This window comes from Penicillium malachiteum (genome assembly GCF_028827825.1).
Source record: "Penicillium malachiteum strain IBT 17515 chromosome Unknown utg000002l:1.0-8849297.0:1.0-8852440.0, whole genome shotgun sequence".
Taxonomy (NCBI): Eukaryota; Fungi; Ascomycota; class Eurotiomycetes; order Eurotiales; family Aspergillaceae; genus Penicillium; species Penicillium malachiteum.
Window position 1 is genome coordinate 3,188,155 of NW_026643095.1, and position 19,765 is coordinate 3,207,919.

At 47.7% G+C, this 19,765-nt stretch overlaps 8 protein-coding genes across 8 annotated transcripts; 5 read left to right on the forward strand and 3 right to left on the reverse strand.

Moving 5' to 3' along the window:
* Positions 1 to 366: 366 nt before the first annotated feature.
* Positions 367 to 933, forward strand: N7483_004242 (ribonuclease P Rpr2/Rpp21/SNM1 subunit; the record flags this gene model as incomplete). The annotated part of the gene is made up of 1 exon (XM_057087679.1): positions 367 to 933. The coding sequence occupies one exon, from the start codon at positions 367 to 369 to the stop codon at positions 931 to 933; it is 567 nt and encodes a 188-aa protein (XP_056947508.1).
* A 1,090-nt stretch (positions 934 to 2,023) lies between these two features.
* Positions 2,024 to 2,648, reverse strand: N7483_004243 (uncharacterized protein; the record flags this gene model as incomplete). The annotated part of the gene is made up of 2 exons (XM_057087680.1): positions 2,024 to 2,251; positions 2,376 to 2,648. 2 exons carry the CDS (start codon positions 2,646 to 2,648, stop codon positions 2,024 to 2,026), a joined length of 501 nt encoding a protein of 166 aa, XP_056947509.1.
* A 1,038-nt stretch (positions 2,649 to 3,686) lies between these two features.
* Positions 3,687 to 3,989, forward strand: N7483_004244 (uncharacterized protein; the record flags this gene model as incomplete). The annotated part of the gene is made up of 1 exon (XM_057087681.1): positions 3,687 to 3,989. The coding sequence occupies one exon, from the start codon at positions 3,687 to 3,689 to the stop codon at positions 3,987 to 3,989; it is 303 nt and encodes a 100-aa protein (XP_056947510.1).
* A 461-nt stretch (positions 3,990 to 4,450) lies between these two features.
* N7483_004245 (WW domain binding protein 11) lies at positions 4,451 to 5,287 on the forward strand (the record flags this gene model as incomplete). The annotated part of the gene is made up of 1 exon (XM_057087682.1): positions 4,451 to 5,287. One exon carries the CDS (start codon positions 4,451 to 4,453, stop codon positions 5,285 to 5,287), a length of 837 nt encoding a protein of 278 aa, XP_056947511.1.
* An 827-nt stretch (positions 5,288 to 6,114) lies between these two features.
* On the reverse strand, positions 6,115 to 8,437 carry nimA (serine/threonine protein kinase nimA; the record flags this gene model as incomplete). The annotated part of the gene is made up of 4 exons (XM_057087683.1): positions 6,115 to 6,487; positions 6,549 to 8,197; positions 8,257 to 8,309; positions 8,386 to 8,437. 4 exons carry the CDS (start codon positions 8,435 to 8,437, stop codon positions 6,115 to 6,117), a joined length of 2,127 nt encoding a protein of 708 aa, XP_056947512.1.
* A 577-nt stretch (positions 8,438 to 9,014) lies between these two features.
* On the forward strand, positions 9,015 to 11,022 carry N7483_004247 (ankyrin repeat and BTB/POZ domain protein; the record flags this gene model as incomplete). The annotated part of the gene is made up of 3 exons (XM_057087684.1): positions 9,015 to 9,287; positions 9,341 to 9,460; positions 9,553 to 11,022. 3 exons carry the CDS (start codon positions 9,015 to 9,017, stop codon positions 11,020 to 11,022), a joined length of 1,863 nt encoding a protein of 620 aa, XP_056947513.1.
* Positions 11,023 to 11,665: 643 nt separating this feature from the next.
* On the reverse strand, positions 11,666 to 12,062 carry N7483_004248 (uncharacterized protein; the record flags this gene model as incomplete). The annotated part of the gene is made up of 2 exons (XM_057087685.1): positions 11,666 to 11,854; positions 11,949 to 12,062. 2 exons carry the CDS (start codon positions 12,060 to 12,062, stop codon positions 11,666 to 11,668), a joined length of 303 nt encoding a protein of 100 aa, XP_056947514.1.
* Positions 12,063 to 12,253: 191 nt separating this feature from the next.
* On the forward strand, positions 12,254 to 16,195 carry N7483_004249 (DNA repair ATPase SMC5; the record flags this gene model as incomplete). Its single annotated transcript, XM_057087686.1, has 6 exons — positions 12,254 to 12,760; positions 12,842 to 13,750; positions 13,803 to 14,699; positions 14,756 to 14,828; positions 14,889 to 15,016; positions 15,071 to 16,195. The coding sequence occupies 6 exons, from the start codon at positions 12,254 to 12,256 to the stop codon at positions 16,193 to 16,195; spliced, it is 3,639 nt and encodes a 1,212-aa protein (XP_056947515.1).
* Between the last annotated feature and the right edge of the window lie 3,570 nt (positions 16,196 to 19,765).

A 19,765-nucleotide genomic window follows, 5' to 3' on the forward strand; every position in this document is an offset into this window, starting at 1 on the left:
GGTCGGGAAGTGGTGCTTCGCAAAGAAAGACTTCAGGAAACAGGAGAAAGGGAAGGGGAGGGAAGTCAGGAAGAGTGACACGGGTTATAAGAAGTTTGTTGACGTCGTAGCCTGAAGAATTGGGCCAGCGGCTGAGTGTGGTTGTCGACAATAAGTGAAGGATTGGGGGAAGAGATGCGGCTGTGAGGGATGGGAGTCAGCGATGAAGAGTTCCTGAGGCATACGTGTCACGTGTTGACTGACACGTATGCCGGATTGGGCTTAGCTCAAGAACCCTGATTTTGATCTTAGCAGTCGAGCTCTTTCAACAGCTAATTGAATGGCTGTTTACCTTCCAGCTGCATCTTTACTTCAAAGATAAATAAAATGGCAAAGGCTAAGGTTCAAAAGGAACCCAAAAATTCAAAGAGCCATTTGAAGGCTCGCCTTGACTATTTAAATCAAGCTGCACAGTATCTCTTTAGCACCACACCGGCAAAGGATGCTACTAAAAGCACTATCAACAATATCGAGCTACAAGCAAATTCAAGAGGATGCGATATAGACCCCTCTCAGGGCTGCGCAGTCCCCAAGCAAGGAGATTGTGCGCCTCTGGTGAATCTGTCTCGGATGTGTGCTTCACAGATGCGTGGCGTTTCGCTAAAAACGCTGACACGACTCCCGGTGTCAGTGAAGCGATCATTTTGCAAACACTGCGATACCCTGCTTGTCCCTGGAGTTGATTGTTCCCAGGAGATCCGGAATTCAAGCAGGGGTGGGAGAAAACCCTGGGCTGATGTCCTAGAGATCCGGTGCTTTGGCTGCTCCACTGTGAGGCGGTTTCCTCAGACAGACAGGCGCAGCAAGAAACTTGTGATCCGTCAGAAAGAAAAGCAATCTGATGGTCAGACCACAACACCATCGAATCAGAATGGGGGAAGCATGCAGCCTTGAAATAATGCATTTTCTGGCGTATTATCCATAAGCTAAGCACCAGCCCACCTTGAGAGCCACGTTGTGAAGCAGTCAGGCGATCCCAGTCTCTATGCCGCTACGGCAGGCGTCAGATCCAATCATTCCAGGCAGCAAAGTCGCCAGGGATGACACTAGTTCAATTAACTTTCGGGTCTACTATGATCTCTGGTTTCCGATCTCAATCAAAGGCCGTCTTCATCCTCAGCCAGCCAAACGGTCATAAGTTACCGAGATGACTCTGCCCTAAGCTATTGATAGGACAAAACGACAAACCTTTTTTCACCACAGCCTCGTCTATTGAGATGAAAAGTGAGCATTTACCTGCATCTACAGAGAGCTCGGACAGAAAAACCGTTTAAATCAAAACCATGATCATCTTGGGATAAGCAATGGCCCGGGAAAGAAAAGCAAACATGGACACAACAAGCCAATGTACGAACATACAGAGAGGGGGAATCGAAACCACTGGGTCAACATAGCAAGTACATGAAGCCGAAGCAAATACATCAAAAAAAACATGTTTATCCACGCCACACATTGAACAAGCCATAAAAAATTCATCGTCAGGGTAATCATTGAATTTGAACATTGGGAACGCAGAAAATCAGAAAAAAAAAGTGTAGTGGGACAAATAGAAGAAAATGACCCCTCCTACGCCAACCATATACTGCAAGTCTCAGTCAAGCCACAGGCTTGCTGGAGGGGTCACCAGGACCGAAGGTGCCGCGAGGCATGTATGCAGCTCTTTCCGACTGTCGATCGTTGATTATACCAAAAATAAACAGAAAAATGAGACGAAAGTAACATGAAGATATCACCTTCATGTAAGCCAAGAATGTCCGCGAGGACCAACACCGTATATACCTGTTTTTGCTTTGCCTTTTTTTTCTTTTCTGGTTGACCTCTTTCCTTGAGGTCAAGGGATATGGAGAGAGGATATGGAGATGGTGGGAAATGCGCGTTTTCGCATCATGGGAGGTAGACATATCGAGGTGGTGCGAATTGAAGAAGCGGTATGGGACCATGAGGAGGAGTTGTTCATGGTAGGTAAAAAGCGGGACAAGTTATATCAGCGGCGGCGACGAGACTGCTCCATGCGACGATCCAGAACTTCGATTCGACCGCGAAATGATTTCACGATATCTCGAATATGAGCGATCTTGGCCAACTCGTTCTCCAACTCGTCCGCATGTTCCATCATGGAGCGGGTCCGGGCCATCTCCGCCTCGACCTCGTGGATTGTTTGCAATGCGCCGCTGCGACTGCGTTTAACGGAATCTGTGATTTGTTGCGAGAGCTTTTTTGATCACGAATTAGCCATGAGCCAAGAAGAGCCCTGTCGCAATAAGGCGGGGAATCGTATTTTTCTTTTCTTTTTTCAAGGGGGATAAAGGAGAGGCGGGAAGGGACAAAAAGCCTACATAGTCGATCTGACCGCTGATACGACGTTCCAAGGAGCCCAACTGATGCGACAGGGCATGAAGACTATCGGGGTCCAGCAGTAAGCGGCCCTGACTGCTGGCGGCACTGGTCGCGCGAGAGCTAGAATTACTGACTCTCCCCGCGCCACGACCTCTGGAAGCACCATTGCCGGCATGGTTGTTCTGAAGGGCAATCTGCTGCTGCTGTCGAAGAATCTGGATCTCGGAGGAGGTGAGGCCAAGCGAAGTGTCGGGGATCGAGGCTGCGGACATTTGGTTCCAGAGACATGCTCCGACGGCAACGGTCTACGAAGCGCCGATCAAACTCGAGGTAAGACCGAGCGGACCGCAGGTCATGGTGGACAAGATGTTAAATGGACAAAATCCGGAGTGCAACTCTTGGAGATCTCTTGTGGAGCTTTCTCATGAGGAGAAAGGAAAGAAGCGGAGAAGAGAAGGGAGCCGCTTGAATTTCGGCGGCAACTGCAGCGCGCGGCTCGTGAGAAATCTCCGTTACACCGTGTGGTTTTTAGTAGGTTAACCTTTGACCTTTGACCTCCTGGACTGATATATATATAAGTGGGGATATTCCGTGTGGGGTGACAAGAAGTTTTATATTTTCAGCTTTGATTTTTCTTCAAAACTTGAAATGTTCCAAGGTTTTATTGAATAATTCAAGTACAATTACAGGGAGTCATAATCTACTACATAAGTGGATATATATTCTTTATCAACTATACTCCAATTACTAAAGTTCAAATTATCGTACTTTTAATAGGGAGCACAGGCTTCCCGGAAATATGATACCTCGGGATCCAGAAGAAGAAATCATAACCTTTTAATATTAATAAGGAGGGGGGAAATGTATTTCTTCATGATTCTATTGGTGTTTCACCATAAAAATGATTGGGCAGAGGTTTGGACTATGATACTAGGAGAAAACAAGAAAATGCAGTGCTACATGAGAGAAGCTGAATCAGGCATTCAAAATAGTTGGACCTGGATGTTCCTGTGAGATTCCATATCCCGGTTTATCATCATTCTTGCACTACATATGTGGGTGTATAGTATATTGCAGCCCTTATATGTATAGTCTGGAACTCTGGGTGGATCGGGGAGAAGACGGGGAGAGCATCCGACTAGTTAGAATTTTAAGTACATAATGCTTCATAGAGAAATAGAAAAATCAGTTTCAAAAAATAGAAAATTTCACAAATACTTAGCATAAATGATTGTCAAGTACATACTAGTATGATACTACTACTAACATAGTATGTCGTCGACATCTACTCCCGTACTCCATTCCGAACCATGGAAAGCTCCTCCGCCTACTCCGCCTTGACCCAAAACCGCTTTTTCACCCAACACCTTCTTCGCGCCTTATCCCAACCCGATCCTCCCCCAAAAATCCAATCAAATTCCTTATTCCTACGCTGCCTAAACTGTGAGGCTGAATCATACTCGCTCCCAATCACCCAACCCGCGGAACAAAGAGTCGGTGATCTCACCACTGCATTGGCACAGACACTACGGGCCTACGACCAAAGAGGCTTGCAGTCGACTCACAGACGCGCGCGCGCCATCGACCCCACGCAAGACGCACAGCGTACATAGCCCCGGTTGAGTATCGCTCGCTCATTGCTCCGATCCTTAGTGCGCCCTGCACCACGGTCTCGACCCGACAGCCCGACCTGGTTCAACGCGACGGTGACGAGCTCGCGGAACTAGTAATCTGACGCTTTGGTCACCGCCGTGCAGCCATTTGCATTTGCGGGGTCCATTTCTGCTCGCTAGGTGGTTGCGAAACCCAACCCGTGTCAGAAAACTCTCCTTACCGGAAAGCTGTACCCGCGGGGACGTGAGGCTCTACGCTCCAGCTGACGACGCTTTCCACGTGTGATTGGTGTTGTTCACACAGCACTAAAGTCAATCCCGGCTTGAACTTTGCGTTGAATCATTTTTTCTTGGTCTAGTTTTCTTTTTGAAACGATCGCTTTCAGGGTTTCCCCGGCGATACAGTACCATACACACCGAATATCCAATCAATACTGCAGTGGTGATAAGGGAATTTCAATATGGCCAAGGACAAGGAGCGTTCCATCAATCCGGCAGCGGCACACCGGAAACAGGAGAAGCAGAAGAGTTTGAAGAAAGGAAAGGCTGAGGCATTAGTGCGACGCAATGAAAAGCTAGCCCGACGCAACCCAGAGCGCATCCAGCGACAAATCAACGACCTGAAATCAGTCGAGGAGTCAGGTGGCAAATTACGACCACGGGATAAAGAGGTCCTTGAAGCTTTGGAAAAGGATCATCGTGCAGTCTTGAAGGCGCGCGAAGCTCTCGGCGATAAGGCACCCAAATTTCACAGTGGGCGGGGAGGAGATTACGGACATGATGGAGGAGATGGACATGATGGAGGAGATGCAGTGCTTGGGAAGCGGAGGCGTGATGAATTTGCTCCACCCGCAGACAGTGACAGCAGTGACACAGATGAGGATGTCCGTCGGATACCCATGCCTCGGGATACACCGCCGCCGATTCCACGGCAGCCACGGAAACGAGGCGGAGAGGAGTCGGAACGGCGTGGACCACATGCCCTCCCGTCTAGGCCGCCTGCTGTCGAGGCTAAAAAGGTCTACGAGTCTCAAGCTGAGATTCGCGATCTGCGGAAGGAAGCTGTTAATAAGTTCATTCCTGCTGCGGTCCGGATGAAGCAGGACTCTATTAAGGGCACAGGGAAATTGCTTGAGCCTGAAGAGATGGACAGACTCGAGAAAGCTGGGTATACAGCTGGAACACAGCAACTTGCGAATACAGCTAGTGAGCTGGACTTATTGGAGGAGGAAGAAAGAAGGTTCAATCGTGAACTAAAGACTGTTCAGATTGAGGAGGTCGAGGATGAAGACGCATAGACATGATTCTCAAGATTTGCATGCACCTCAAAGTGCACATTATGTACTATATGAATGACCATTAAAAGAGCTTAAATTGGACATCTAAAAATCCCATTCTGTCGCAGGTATATCAATATCTCCATCTGGACTTCAAGCTGAGATGGATCGATTGGTCAATGGTAGTGTCAACTGCTCATGTTGTGCTAACAAACAACGCTGAAAATCGCAAGACTCGGACGATGAAGATTATTATCTAGCCGATAAATAGCTTGATGCAATATTAGATCTCTGGATTATGATCAATGGAGGTACGTATAAATGCAGCAAGGAAATTTTAAAGTCAAACTTGAAAAAAGGGACTCGAGTCACCATTGTACGACCGATGCTCCAAAATAAATGTACAAGAAACTCCTCACCACGGGGAAACATTAGAAAATGGGGCATCACAAACGTAACAAAGGAAACAAAATCAGTCGAGTCAGAAAGGGCGTAGAGCATGAAGCCCATGTAGAAAAGGGGTTGGGAGGCCCGAAAACACAATACAGATCAAACTCCGAATGCATGGATGATGAGCATCCATAAAAAAGGCCAACCCATGTTAAAAACGCCTGAAAAACAAAGAGGTATGCGCAAGAAATGAAGACACAATGTTCAACGATGGACATGAGTCGAAGAATCAGAGAGCATAATGGTCTTTCAAAGCTAGAAAAAAGTTAAGCAAATTCCATGATCGCAACGCCATGACACCAGGGAGAAAACCGCTCCAGTATGGTTTAGAGAAAAAGGAAAATTGGTGAAAACGAAAGGAAAAGGTGAATGAACGGTGAGAAGAAACGTGGGCAGATTTATCGCAAGTTGCGGATAATCTTCTTTCCGCGAGCCAAGAATGGACTGGGCATCTCATCACGCTCAGGGTCCCAGATAGCAGGGGGATCACGCTCAGAAACCTTGAGAGACATAGGAGCAGTAGCGCGGGAGTCACTAGCACATCGCTTGACTTCATCCATGGGACGACCACCAGCCCGAGCCTGAGCGAGTTCCACAAGGGTACGACCGCCCATGTTGCGCTGCATTACAGCCTTGAACATCTCTTCACCTCCACCGTTGCCCTTGGTGGGGCTTTGCTTGCAGCTATTCTTGCGAGTAGGCGAGCCAGAGCCAGCATCAGCGGCCAGGTTGGCAGATGAAGGAATCTTAGAGAGACGACGGTGGGGGGGACTTGGAGCGGCTGTCACCCATGTTGCGGGTCTCCGACTGGGATGACGAGGGGCCAACAGACATTTGAGGAAGGCGAGAGCTATTGGACGGGAAAAGCGGAGGCTGTGTGCTGAGCTTCTGCATTAGGGTTGCGGTGTTCTGTCGTAAAAGAGGTCGGGAAGGCGCCTTGAATGGGTCCGGCTTCACCTTTGGGCGGGTTGGTGATGGCAAATCGGGGGTATCGTCCTCATCATCGGAGTGTGCGAGTGTGGGTTCCCACTTGGCCTTATTACGCTCAGCCTCAGCAAAGATGTTGCGACCAGAGCTGGCGGTGGCAGATGTACGTCGAGGAGAAAGCGAAAGTGAAGCAATTGAGATGGGAGAAGGCTCAGCCATTTGAACATCCATGGGGGAATCCACCACAGTAGTTTTAGAGCGACAAAAGGGAGTACGAGCCTCGCGCTTTGGCTTCTTACGGCCATTGGAGGTTGGAGACTCAGGCATGACCTGACTGACAACAGTATTGGCAGAACTATCGCTATCATCCGAAGAAACGCCAGAATTGTGAGTGGTACGACTGGTGTGACGAGATGAGTGGGACTGAGATGAGCTCAAGGCCTGCATGCTGTTCCGGAAGACATCATTAGGGTTGGTGTTCCTCTTGCTCTTCTCCTTCTGCAATTCCAACGCAACCCGTTCCTGGACTTCAGTCTCAAATCGCTTTCGCAATCTGTCGAGTTCGGCTTGAACCTGTCTGTCAATCTCCAGACGAGCCTTGACTTCCCATTCTCGTCGAACAGTGCTTTCGATCTCAGCCTTCACTTGTTGCTTCTCCTTTTCAATTTTGGCCAGATTCTGCTCCATTTCTCGGACCTTCTGAACTGCCACCTCCTCTCGACGGCGCAAGGTACGGCCAAGGTCAACAACTTCCTTCTCCTTTCGCATGAGGCGAATGATGGGGAGATTGATGAGCGCAGCAGTGTCCGGGCGATGATCGGGGTTGACCCGCAGACAGCTTCCGATGACATTCTTCAGTTCTGGGGAATAGAAGTCTGGCAGAGGAGCAAACTTCCCTTCGCGGATTTTCTGGACCAATTGGATGTGTGTGCGGGCGTTGAAGGGAGGCTCCTTTGCACAAAGCTCATACATGATGCATCCAACAGCCCAGATATCAGAGCGAAGAGTGTACTTCTCGGCAGCACAGATTTCGGGTGACATGTAGAAGGGGGTTCCGACATAGGTGGATGCGAAGTCGTGCGACTGCATTTGCTTAGAGAGGCCAAAATCACCAAGCTTGACAGTGTTATCAGTACCCAAGAAAATATTCTCAGGCTTGAGATCACGGTGCAAGATGGTAACCTGTCCCTGTTTACCCTTCAACCCAGATGGCTTGGGAGGTGCGCCAAGAATATTCGATCCAACTTCCGCAGGGTCGGAGCCATAGTGGCAGCGGAACAGAGCAGTGATCAATTGCGACAAAATCCGCCAAACGAATTCCTCCTCAGCAAACTTGTTTGCCTTTTTGAGGTTCTTGATGACCATGCTCAAGTCACCACCACCGCAGTATTCCATGTACAAGTAGAGATCCTGGCTCGCCTTCAGGTGTTCACGGTGGTAGTAGGCAACGATGTTCGGGTGTCGAAGGGAACTGAGGATGTTGAATTCGGCGGTGAGCTGTTCGCGTTCCTTTTGAGACATTTTGATGTAATTGATCTCTTTTCGGCACAGGATCTAGGGCATGTTAGGAGGATTCCATTGTGTCCTGATGCGACAAAACTGCGTCCACTTACGAATCCATCTGACTTTCGCTTAACCTTGCGGATGATGCCGAATGAACCGCACCCTAAGAAATATCAATTAGTATGAGGCCATGGCATGCCATGATTATAGCAGGTTGCAATGGGTATGAATGAACTCACCAATCTTCTCCAAGATTTCATACTTGTCCGCTTCTGCCAAAGCAATCGCCATGGCTGTGGATTGCAAGACAATGTGACCAAAACAATGAGTAAGACAGAGTAAACAGGTAACCAGAGTCAAAAGAACTAAAGGCTGTGCATGGAAAAAAGTAATGCAGATGTCCCTGTCTTGTTAGTAAAAATTGGTCGAGCACGTAGGTGGAGGAAAAAGGTGTCTGGCAATATGGGGTTTAAAGCTCTGGAGATCCTTGGGTGTTTGGGTGATCACCGTTGCCCAGCAACAACTGAACTATGATGCGCTTGTCCTAGTGGGGAAGGCGGTCCACGAAGCAAACACTGTAAGTAGGGATGAGACGACAGAATTGTGACCTTTTCGAAAAAATTGTGATTGAAGAGAAAGTGTTTAGACTGAACCATATGTTTAAGCAAACATTCGAGGTCATTTCTATTAACCACAAAATTCTACATATCACTGAACATGAAATACTTCCCAATGGCATCATCGGCCCGCCTTCAATGGTCCACACGTGACGTTATCGATAAGATTTTGATAAGCCGGAGTTACAGTCCCGCATTCTCTCTTTCTCTCCCGCTCTTAAGTGGCAAGCTAGAACTTGTGGCCTAGAAAAATGGCTGATTCGGAGCCGACTGTGCTGAGAAAGGACCAGCTTGAGGTCAGTCTGTACAAAGAAAAGAAGCTCATCCAAGAAGGTACTATCAAAGATGATAACCCATTGGACCTAAGTGAGCCTTTTCGGGAATTATGCAGCGCTTGTCGACAGGGCGATTTGAAGGTGTGCCAGGAAAAGATTACGGAGGGTGTCAATGTCAATGCCCGTGATTCATATGATTATACACCATTGATCCTGGTGAGTTCTGGGAATACTATACGAATTCAAGTTGTATAGTCTGTGCCTATGGGAACGTACAGTAACCAATATCTTCCTGGGACTAGGCCAGTCTTTGTGGGCACTATGAAGTAGCCCAGCTTTTGCTGGAATCAGGTGCATTGTGTGAAAGAGATACTTTCCAAGGAGAAAGGTACTCTCTTACCTCAACCCTAATAAACGCATCAGTTAGCTAATGAATGTACAATGAGAAAGATGTCTATATAATGCATTGAATGACCGGATACGAAACCTCTTGCTTGACTATGATTATTCCAAGTCGACCGACCCGCTGCAACCACTCGCAAGCCATATAGCCTCCCTTTTGACTCGAGAGATCCCAGTCACTACAGATATTGTCGTGACTTCCTCTGACGAGTCAGTTCACCTGCATAAATTCATCTTGGCAGCTCGCTCTCCCTATTTCCACAGGAAACTCGCAACATCCCCAGAATCCACAGCATGGAAACTCCCTAGTAACATTGCCCCAGCAGCATTTATCGCTGCAATTCGATATCTCTATTTTGGAGAACCTCCTCGAGAGCTTCGAAGTGGGCCTGGTACTGGGTTCACTGAGTCAGAAGTATTTGCGGCGATTGACAGAATCTCCAAAGACCTCGAAATTCAAAGTCTGATGGATAGTATTATGGACAGTGGGGACAGGAGACTGGCTAGACAGCGGCGAACTACGGAGCTGGCGAAGGGTCGAGACCAACTCGAAAAATGGTACCGTGCCAATATTCTTGCCAACAAAATCATTCTTCCGACCTCACAGGTCAGTGAAGTGAAGTGGGATCACAGCAATGCAATTTTTGCAGATGTTCTTCTTCAGTCTGATGAACTTCCTGAAGAAGTTGAGCAGGGCGAATGCCCGAAATCAACGATATTCCCATGCCACCGGGCCATGCTGCTCCGCTCTGAGTTTTTCCAAACCATGTTCTCCTCTGGTTTCCTTGAAGCGCAAAGCTCAGAACACCTGCATGTTATTGACATTGACTGCTCTCCAGATGTACTGGAAATCGTTCTCACCTTTCTGTACACCGAGCGTGCAGACTTCTCTTTGGAGGTTGCAGTGGACGTTCTCTTTGCCGCCGACATGCTCTTAATTGAAAAATTAAAGACCAAAGCCGCCGTCGTAATCAGCACACTGGGTAGTTCCGGCATGTCTCAAGCCGAGGCAGCGAAGACTCGAGGCAAAGATGAAGATGATATTGACATTTATGCAATCATGCGTGCTGCATGGTTGACTCGTGTCCAACGTCTTGAGGAATTCGCTGGTAGATTCCTGGCGTATCGATTGGAAGCCCATATCGATACGCCCGAATTTGCGGAACTCATTCGAGAGTCAGCATCACGTATCAAGGAGCGTCAAGAGGTTGACTCTATTGAACTGATTGATGATATTCGGTTTTATTTGAATGAACGTTTCCGATTGAGATTTGACGATGCCGGTATTGACGAAATGATAAATGAACAGGAGAAGCCTGCAGAGAGCGATCCAGCCGAGCAACCGGAAGATATTTCTCAAATCGCAGAGGGTGTCAAAGCACTCGCTGTAGCTGAAACTGCTCAACTCAACGGAATAGTTCCAGACGCACACGAAAAGCAGCAGGTGCCTGGATCTCTCCGCGAGATCCGTACTTTGGACGGCGCTATCGTGGAAGATGAATTCGATGAAGATGCAATGAATTATGAGATTCTCATGGAAAAGCTCGAGAATCTGCTGGAAGTCCTAAACTACGAGGCTTAATAAGCCTCCAAGTTAGAGACGTTTTTCTAGCCAATTGGCAACATGGCGGATCCATGGCTAGGTTGTCTCTACTAGACGATCTCACGACATTTACAAGAATTTTTGCATGTGAGAGAAATTGGACAAACTAGTCATATATACATATCATTTGTACATAGTGGAATGACGAAATTCTAGAAATACACATCAGTCCGATTATGGATATTGCTCCCGGAAGACTGGGGTCCTCTCTCAAGTGCGCTTTTGTACAGTATGAAGTGTTGGTATCAAGTTTTGGCGACTCCTCATGAATAATGCCCAAATAGTGTTCTTAACTCCAAATATGCGCTCAGTTTCGTAATCAATTTGACGCCATGAAAGTGAAAAGCCGGAATGTATGCGCCGGGGTAGCGTCTATGTGTTGCAATTAGGGAGCACATGCTGCTGGTGCTCGGTGACAAAACGTCGTCGAATCCGGATTTTGACCGCGAGGTTGGATGCTAGCGATGAAAAATGTGGTTCGCAGGATATGGTGGCAGAGGAGGTAATTCGAACAAAGCGGACATTGCTTCAACTAGTCTCGAAAGCCATTGACAGTTGGCAAACTGGCTTTGTCTTGAACTGACGGGAGGCGGATATCTCAATCGAGGTACAATCAACGGGTTTACCGACCATCTTGTGGTCTCTCTTTGTCACTAGAGGCCGCACTTTTTTCTTTCCTTTCTTGAATCCTCGTATCCAGCTCTTGAATTTGGGTTTGTAATATTCCTTTTCGGGCCATCAAGTTTGAGCGCATGCCTTGAAGAGCGCCCATTTGCTCATCAAATGTTGCTTCCTGACGCTTTTTGGTATTCTAGTACGCAATAACGACAATTAGACACTGGCCAGAATAGAGTCTGTGATCCACACGGGCTTGTATCTTGAGAGAAGGTTTAGACAATCCTTACCTCCGAAATCTCCTCCTGGGTCTTTATTCCCGCTCCGTACAAGCTGCCTGCTATTGTGATTGAGGTCACAGCAGCAGTTAGCACCAACCGGCGCACATTTTGAGGTGAGGGCATCTTGAAGACGTGGTTGATGTCTAAGTAATTACAAGTTGACCAAGAAATGTCCGGGGTTTCCCTGACCGCCTACCTTAACAGGACCCACTATTGGATTTATCGAAGACGCGTCGCGTTCCATCTTCGCATTTTCCCACTCAAGACATCTAAATCTAGTTCGATGGGTCAACATCAGACTACGAACGAGCAGGATGTTATCCAGCAGCTCCATACCTCAGCGTCGAAACCGAACTGACTATTTACATGCCAATGAGTCTGAATCTCCCGTACAGTCCCCGCGATCGAATAGGAAACGCCCTCGTTTAACCCCCACCAACGAGGATGTAGAATCGCCGGGTGAAACATCAGGAGATGAGGAGGAAGCAAGTGATGAGTCTGATGAAACTAATGCCGACCCGGCCTCTGCGCAAAGATCTTTTAATCAACGCCAAACTCGAAATTTACCAAGCGAGGATGAATCCGAAGATGTGGAGGCTGAGCAGAGACAACGACCTAAGAAGGAAGGATCGAGGTCACTTCAAAATGCCGAAAGCTACAAGCCTGGCGCAATTGTTCGTATCAAAATGACCAACTTTGTGACTTACAAGTCAGCGGAGTTTTTCCCTGGTCCAAAGTTGAACATGGTGATCGGCCCCAACGGAACCGGCAAGAGTACTTTAGTTTGCGCTATCTGTCTCGGACTTGGATGGGGACCTCAGGTATGATATTGAACACGAATCAATTGCGGGGTTTTTCAATCGGCCCAAATATCCACTAACAATGAACTATTCACCTTGTAGCACCTTGGACGCGCTAAAGATATCGGCGAATTCGTCAAGCATGAACACCAGGAAGCGAAAATCGAGATCGAGCTGCAAGGACACCGCGGCTCCCCGAACCCAGTCATCACCCGGACGATACAACGTGATGGAAACAAGAGCTCCTTCACGTTGAACGGCCATCGGGTTACGAAAGATGCAGTAGCGAAGCTTGCAGAAGAGTATGCGATCCAAGTTGACAATCTCTGCCAATTTCTGCCGCAAGACAAAGTTGCGGAGTTTGCTGCACTCAAGCCCGTCGATCTCCTACGTTCTACTGAAAGAGCCGCAGGCGGAGAAGAAATGCTCTCCCTTCATGATAATCTGAACACTCTCCGCCAGAAACAAAAAGAGATCGAGCTAAACAATCGTGGCGAGAAAGAGATGCTCAACAACTTGGAAGATCGGCAAGAGATGCAAAGAGCCGACGTTGAGAGAATGCGACAGAGGGCCGACATTCAAAAGAAAATCGAGAATCTGGAGCTTGTTCGACCCTGGGTCGAGTGGGTGGACTATCAACGGCGTTTTCTTGAGATCAAAGAGAGAACAAGACGTAACGAGCAGGAGTACGATCAATTAAAAAAAGATCTCGAACCTGCTCTTGCGGCTGTGCATGCAAAGGAAGCATATGCGGATCGAATAAATCATGCCAAAGACCTGCAGAAGCAGCAGGTAGAACGGTTCTCTAATATTGCACAAACATGCGGCAACAAGATTGAGAACTTGGATCAGTCATTCAAAGACCTCGAAAATCAGGTTGAGGCTGAAAAGAAGTCCCTTACCAAGACCAGAACAGATGCTACCCAGGTGAAACAGACAATTAACAAGCTTAAACGTCAGCAAGAGGAAGAGGTCGTGGAATTTGACCCCGATCAGTACAACGAAAAATCGGTAGGTTTACATCAAATCCGGGCCAGGCGAGCGAAGCTAACTTCTCCAACAGAAAGAACTTAGGCTCCAGGTGCGAGAGCTTGAGACGAAAGCCGAAGCAATAAATTCCGGCAAGCGCATCCTGGCCAGTGACTTCCAAGACGTGACGAAGCGTATCAGGGAAGAAGAAGAGCAGTTGAAAAATCTCGACTCGCAAATTGGTCAACGGGAGAATAAACTGTCAAACCTCTCGTCAGACTCATTGAAAGCGTATCGATGGCTCCGAGACAACCAGGACAAGTTCGAGAAGGAAGTTTTTGGTCCGCCGATTGTCACTTGCTCTGTCGTTGATTCCCAGTATGCGCCAGCCATTGAAAGTTTGCTGAATCGCACCGATCTTACGGCATTCACTACGCAAAGCAGAAATGACTTTCGAACCCTCCAAAGAATCTTGGATCGTGACCTGAAACTTTCGGACATCAGCATCAAGACATGCTCGTCGACCAATATTCTAACGGTCGCACCCCCACTGTCAAATGACAACATTCGGAGGCTTGGGCTTGATAAGTGGGCCAAAGACCTCATTCAAGGGCCTGACACTGTGATCGCCATGCTTTGCAACGAGTACGCTTTCCACAGGACACCCATCGGTCTACGCGACATATCAGACGAAGCATTTAATGAGCTAGAAGGGAACAAAGACCTCAGCTCGTGGATCTCTGGCACAAAAAACTACAGTGTTGCACGACGACCTGATCTGGGTGACTGGGCTACCTCAACTCGTACGCGAAATATTAGGGCTGCTCAAGTTTGGACGTCGAGGCCTTTAGATGCATCCGTGAAGGATGGCCACCGGGCTACGATCCGCGATCTGGAAGTGAGGAGAGAAGCGATTGAGGCGGAGATGAATGGACAGCGATCTGAACTCGAAGGCCTCCGAGCTCAAAACGAGCGGGCAAAGCGCGAAATGGTACTTATATTATGCGTTTCACCACTTAATGGTCTATATGCTAACTGCCATGATAGAAAGAGAATGATGATGAAAAAGCCCAGAAACAATCCGCTTTCACAAATTATCGTGGCATTCCTGCGAAACTGGGTAGGTTAATTTTTCACTTTTCAAGGCTTTTTGGGTATCAAAGACTAAATCAACCTGCAGCTCAACAAGAGACTAAGTTGAAAAGCCAGATGAAGCTTTTCGAGGAAATACGGGAGCGTGTCACGGAAATCCGTGCTCGACAAGATGAAGTAGCACTGAGGAAAGCAGAGGCCGTCGTAGCCTATGCCGTAAGTTAACATTCAATTTCACTGGCCGACTTTGATGGTTCTAACTGTATACAGGATGCGGTCGAGAAGTTCCGTGAGGCCCATGAGGAGCTGATCAAACATTCAGTGAGGTATCTTGAAGCAATGTCGGACTTGCAAACCCTCAGATCCCGAAATAGCGAGCATGGAAAGCTGCTGCAGGAGAAGTCCCTCCAGATGCAGCAGGCTCAAAAAGAATATCAAGAAGCACGAACCAAGGGCAAATTGATTCGATCGGCGGGAAATCGCATCAGGGACGATGTCCAGACCAGACCTGAATGCGCGGAGATCTGGGCAGAAGTCACTCGGCCGGATTACAACAGTGACGACCTAAATGCCGACATTGACTCGGCAAAGGCACATTTGGAACTGACTCAGGGTGGCAGTGCAAACATGATCCAAGAGTTTGAAGAGCGGGAGCGGAAAATCGAAAGATTGCGCGAGAAGCTCACCAGTTTCCAAGAGCAATTGGACGGTTGCCAGGCAGCTATCAACGAAGTTCGTCAACGTTGGGAACCCAGGTTAGACGCCCTCATCGTCAAGATCAGCGAGGCCTTTTCAGACTCCTTCAGGCGGATTGGATGCGCAGGACAGGTGAGCCTAGACAAAGTCGAAGCCGAAGCTGGGCCAAATGGTGAGCCCGGTGGCAGCGAATTCCAGGAATGGTCAATCCTGATTCACGTCAAGTTCCGTGAAATTGAGGAACTGTCCGTCCTAAACTCTCATCGGCAATCTGGTGGCGAGCGAGCCGTGAGCACCATCTTCTACCTCATGGCGCTCCAATCTCTCTCGGCGTCACCATTCCGCGTTGTGGACGAGATCAATCAGGGAATGGATCCAAGAAACGAAAGAATGGTTCATGGTCGTTTGGTAGACATTGCTTGCGCATCAGAAGAAGGCACCGACGAGGAAGGAAACTCTGTCGGCGGTGGTGGAGGCGGCCAGTACTTCCTGATCACACCGAAACTCCTCACTGGACTCACTTATAAGCCTGGCATGAGAGTCCTCTGCATTTGGAGTGGTGAGCATGTCCCTGAGGACGCTAACAAGCTTAACATGTCCATGGCAATCCGCACGATGAAGAAAATTACAAGAGCGCGCCAGGCCAAAGCTGCGGCTATGGGGAGCCAGCAGAGGAGTCAAGTTGATATTACTGCTTAACGAGTGGCTGGTTTACTGGATGCATTCATCATTTCATACGTGTTTTTTTTTCTTTATCAAAATACCCATACGGCATAATGACTGGAGATACCTCAAATGTTTCGTCCTTTGCTTGGCTTTTACTCATTCTTTTCAGATTATCTATCATGGATCTCGTTGGAGCGGGTGGCGCAACCACGATCATTCTATTTCCACTTTTCCTACATCATTTGATAGCATTTTCATTTAATATCAGCTTTGCACATAGCACCATCCTAATGAACAACAATTTCAAGATTTCAGGACCTGCCTGAATGGGTATTGGCGCCGTGGAGAACCTCGTACCCACCTTGCTTCGGAGTGTTTTTCTTATTCCTTGACTCCATGCATGATCGGCCACTCCGTGTCTGTGCCCGCTTTTCATTTCTCTCTCCTCCCGGCCCCCTCATTTTCTTCGGTTGTAGGACTGATACGACCGGAAATGAAGAGCCACAAACAAGACACGGAGTGCGGGATGACCTAAGGAATGAAGTGGATCAAGATCCTGTGTGTATGTGCGACAAAGCTGCATCAGGTCAGGCATTCTCCCTACAATAGTTAGCGGACGATTTGCCGTCGATCAGGCTGAAAAGTTGTTGCAGGTCAATGCCGACAGTGGGTTTGGGCTAGATACTTCTGCAGAAGGAGGGAGGGGGAGGGGGAGGATCAAAGGATTTGCATCCATGCTCGAATGAGAAAGGTGAACAGAAATAGTCATGATCAGACCATCACACCTCTTGCGCTTGTAATTTCGGTTAGAGGAGGCAAAAAGTAACCAATGGGTGCAGAGTCGATCCTCGTGCAAAAGCATTGCATTTACGGCTCCTTGTCATGCAGATCGACCACCGGGCGTTTCCGCCGCAGATCACAGGCTCCATTCTCGGAGCTTTCTTGCCAATGGATGAACGACGTTTAGACAACCCCTCGCTTCAGTCAACTCTAATTCCGTGGTTGGGACCTTTGGGCTTCTCCCTCTGACTGGTTCAACCCCCTCATCGGCGTGTCTCCGTACATGATTTTCCACAACTGGATGGCTCAAGTCTCCGCTATGCACCATCATTTTTTCCCTTTCCACCAGGTGCATATACGTGCGTACAAGGCTGATCGACACTGCGCCTCATCTGCGCTGGTGGAGAGGTTGGGGGAATGATTGGTTTGCTATTCCACGATGCCGCAGAGAAAGCACATGGATGATCCACCAGTCAGGGAAGAACAACTCTGCTACCACGAATAATCTGCATGTTCTTTTTTTGGGTACGACCATTTGACCAAACATTCAGGATGCACCTACACGTTGCATTCAAATCCACGCATGGGACTAGATGAATTGCGACCGGAGGCCTAGTTTTTTTGGCCTGGATTTTATTTTCTAATCCCGCTTTGACTTAGTTCCCACAGAAAGTCAACTTTGCAGTACATACTTTCTTTTACCTTCACCGCTGGTCTTCTTCAAGTTACCGAACACTTTAGTATGGGACATTGAATGTTATTTGCCATTCTCCCCACTAAATATGACGCATCCATACAACTACGACCCCCAAATACTACTGTTCATAGAAAGGAGAGAGAGATACTGCCTAACAACTAGTAGTACTCAAATCTACTTATTCCTTCAAAATCAGCCCACGGATAATCCTTGTCAGATCGCAAGCCTGACGCGTGGACTATAATCTATGGCGCCGTTTTCATCCCACCATTTAGGATCCCAGCCATCACCCGCAGCCCGATCAGACTACTGTAAACTAGGAACGCCTGAAGTCTAGCCTGTAAGATTCTCGGAACCGCCCTCAAAGCCACCCCAAGGGTGGCTTGATTGTTGTCCGGGAGCCCGGGGCCTTGGAAGAATCCCTCCCAATCGACCGGTGTTCAAAGGGTGATGCATCGTGCTTATGCGCCCCCCCTTCGGCTCCAAGTATGACCTTACCAGGTGATACATAGTGGATGCGGGCGCTTGAGATTGCCTCCCAACTTGAAAATCACCAAATTCGCCCCCAAGATGATCCGGACCCAGAAGAGTCAAGAGTCAAGACGCAACAAGGTCACGCACGGACCTACGGATATCGGTTGGGATACCCATGAGATACACTATCCAATAAACCTAACATAGCACTTGAGCCAAGAAACATACGCAGGAAAGGAAGAAAAGACTAATATGTGGCACTGGAATGTATTTCAGTGGTAGAAATAGTATCCGTAAACCTTGTTCGAGGGAATTCCTACTTGTACTCCGAATTTCTCCGTATAAACTTTGGTTTTAGTCCAATGTGTGGAATATAGAAAATATAGTTATGATAATCCTTGCCAGATGGAAATCCCATTGATGTTTAATCATCATGATATTCAAGTTTCAAATAATCAAACTTGCACTCGAGTCTAAACGCTCATTCAACCCCACGAATAAACTCCAGCGCCCGGGCGATCATCTTAAATTAGTCCAAATCAGATTAGTTCACCAAAATCGACACATCGCATTTCGCACCCAAGAAAGTCTAGTTCCGGGACCACACAATGTCTCCATAACCTCATCCCTAATGGCCCCAATAAAACGTGGCCGAGGCTCTCGGAGATATACCTCACTGGAAGCGAAATAGAGCCCCGTATATTATGTAGTCTAGTAGGAATATCAAAACCTGGGCCGTGTTTCCGATCCAGTGTCGCACGATACACGATGGGGGCGAACTTGTACAACATAGTCAGAATTTTGAATCATGACCTCCACATGTCAGTCACGTTGCGCTGGATATTCAGATCTGGACGGCTGAGAATGCTATGTCACGCTGTTCATGTTCGCATTCCCCCTGAATTGACATTCAAAGTTCTAGTCACTCGGGTTCGGGTTCGCTTGGATCCACAGATGTTTGTTCGTGTCCACTGTACAGTAAACTTTCAATTTTGGTTAATTCAACTGTAAAAAGAGGGGAGGATTGAGGATTTGAGGGAATACATTGTAAATCTTACTATGTATAGACTATTGAATATACGATATGCATTTAATTACGTAGACCTCAAGCTGCTCATTTTTAGGGACTCGGATCCGAATTTCGCATGTACTTTTTATGTATTTTGCTTTTGCCTTGCTCTTCTACTATGCATGATACATATTAGCCCTCAGGTCTTACTACGCATTGCATTGGTCCTTGGACCGAATCTGCATATTAGAAAATAGATCCAAATGTTCCGTCCAAGTAAATCAAGGAAAAAAGTCCTGCGCGGGGGCTACGTTGCCGGCGGCAATCACATCCTCTGTAGTGGCTCATTGGAGTTTCAAAGACACGAATTCATTTAATTTAATATAATTTTGTTTTCTTTTTTCTCGCATCCTCACTTTCCTGATTAAATGATCTACTCTGCGCAAGCATGAGGGGTCAAGGGTTAGGTCAAGGATGAGAACAAGGAAGAACTTGAATCAAAGAAAAATAGCAATGCAACCGTGGGATGATCAACTTGCAATCATGAATCATGAATGCGACACCATGAGCTCAAGAACAAAGCCTAATAATGTACATCTCCAAATCTCCGCATGAGACTCAATGTTCCCCATATCTCCAAACC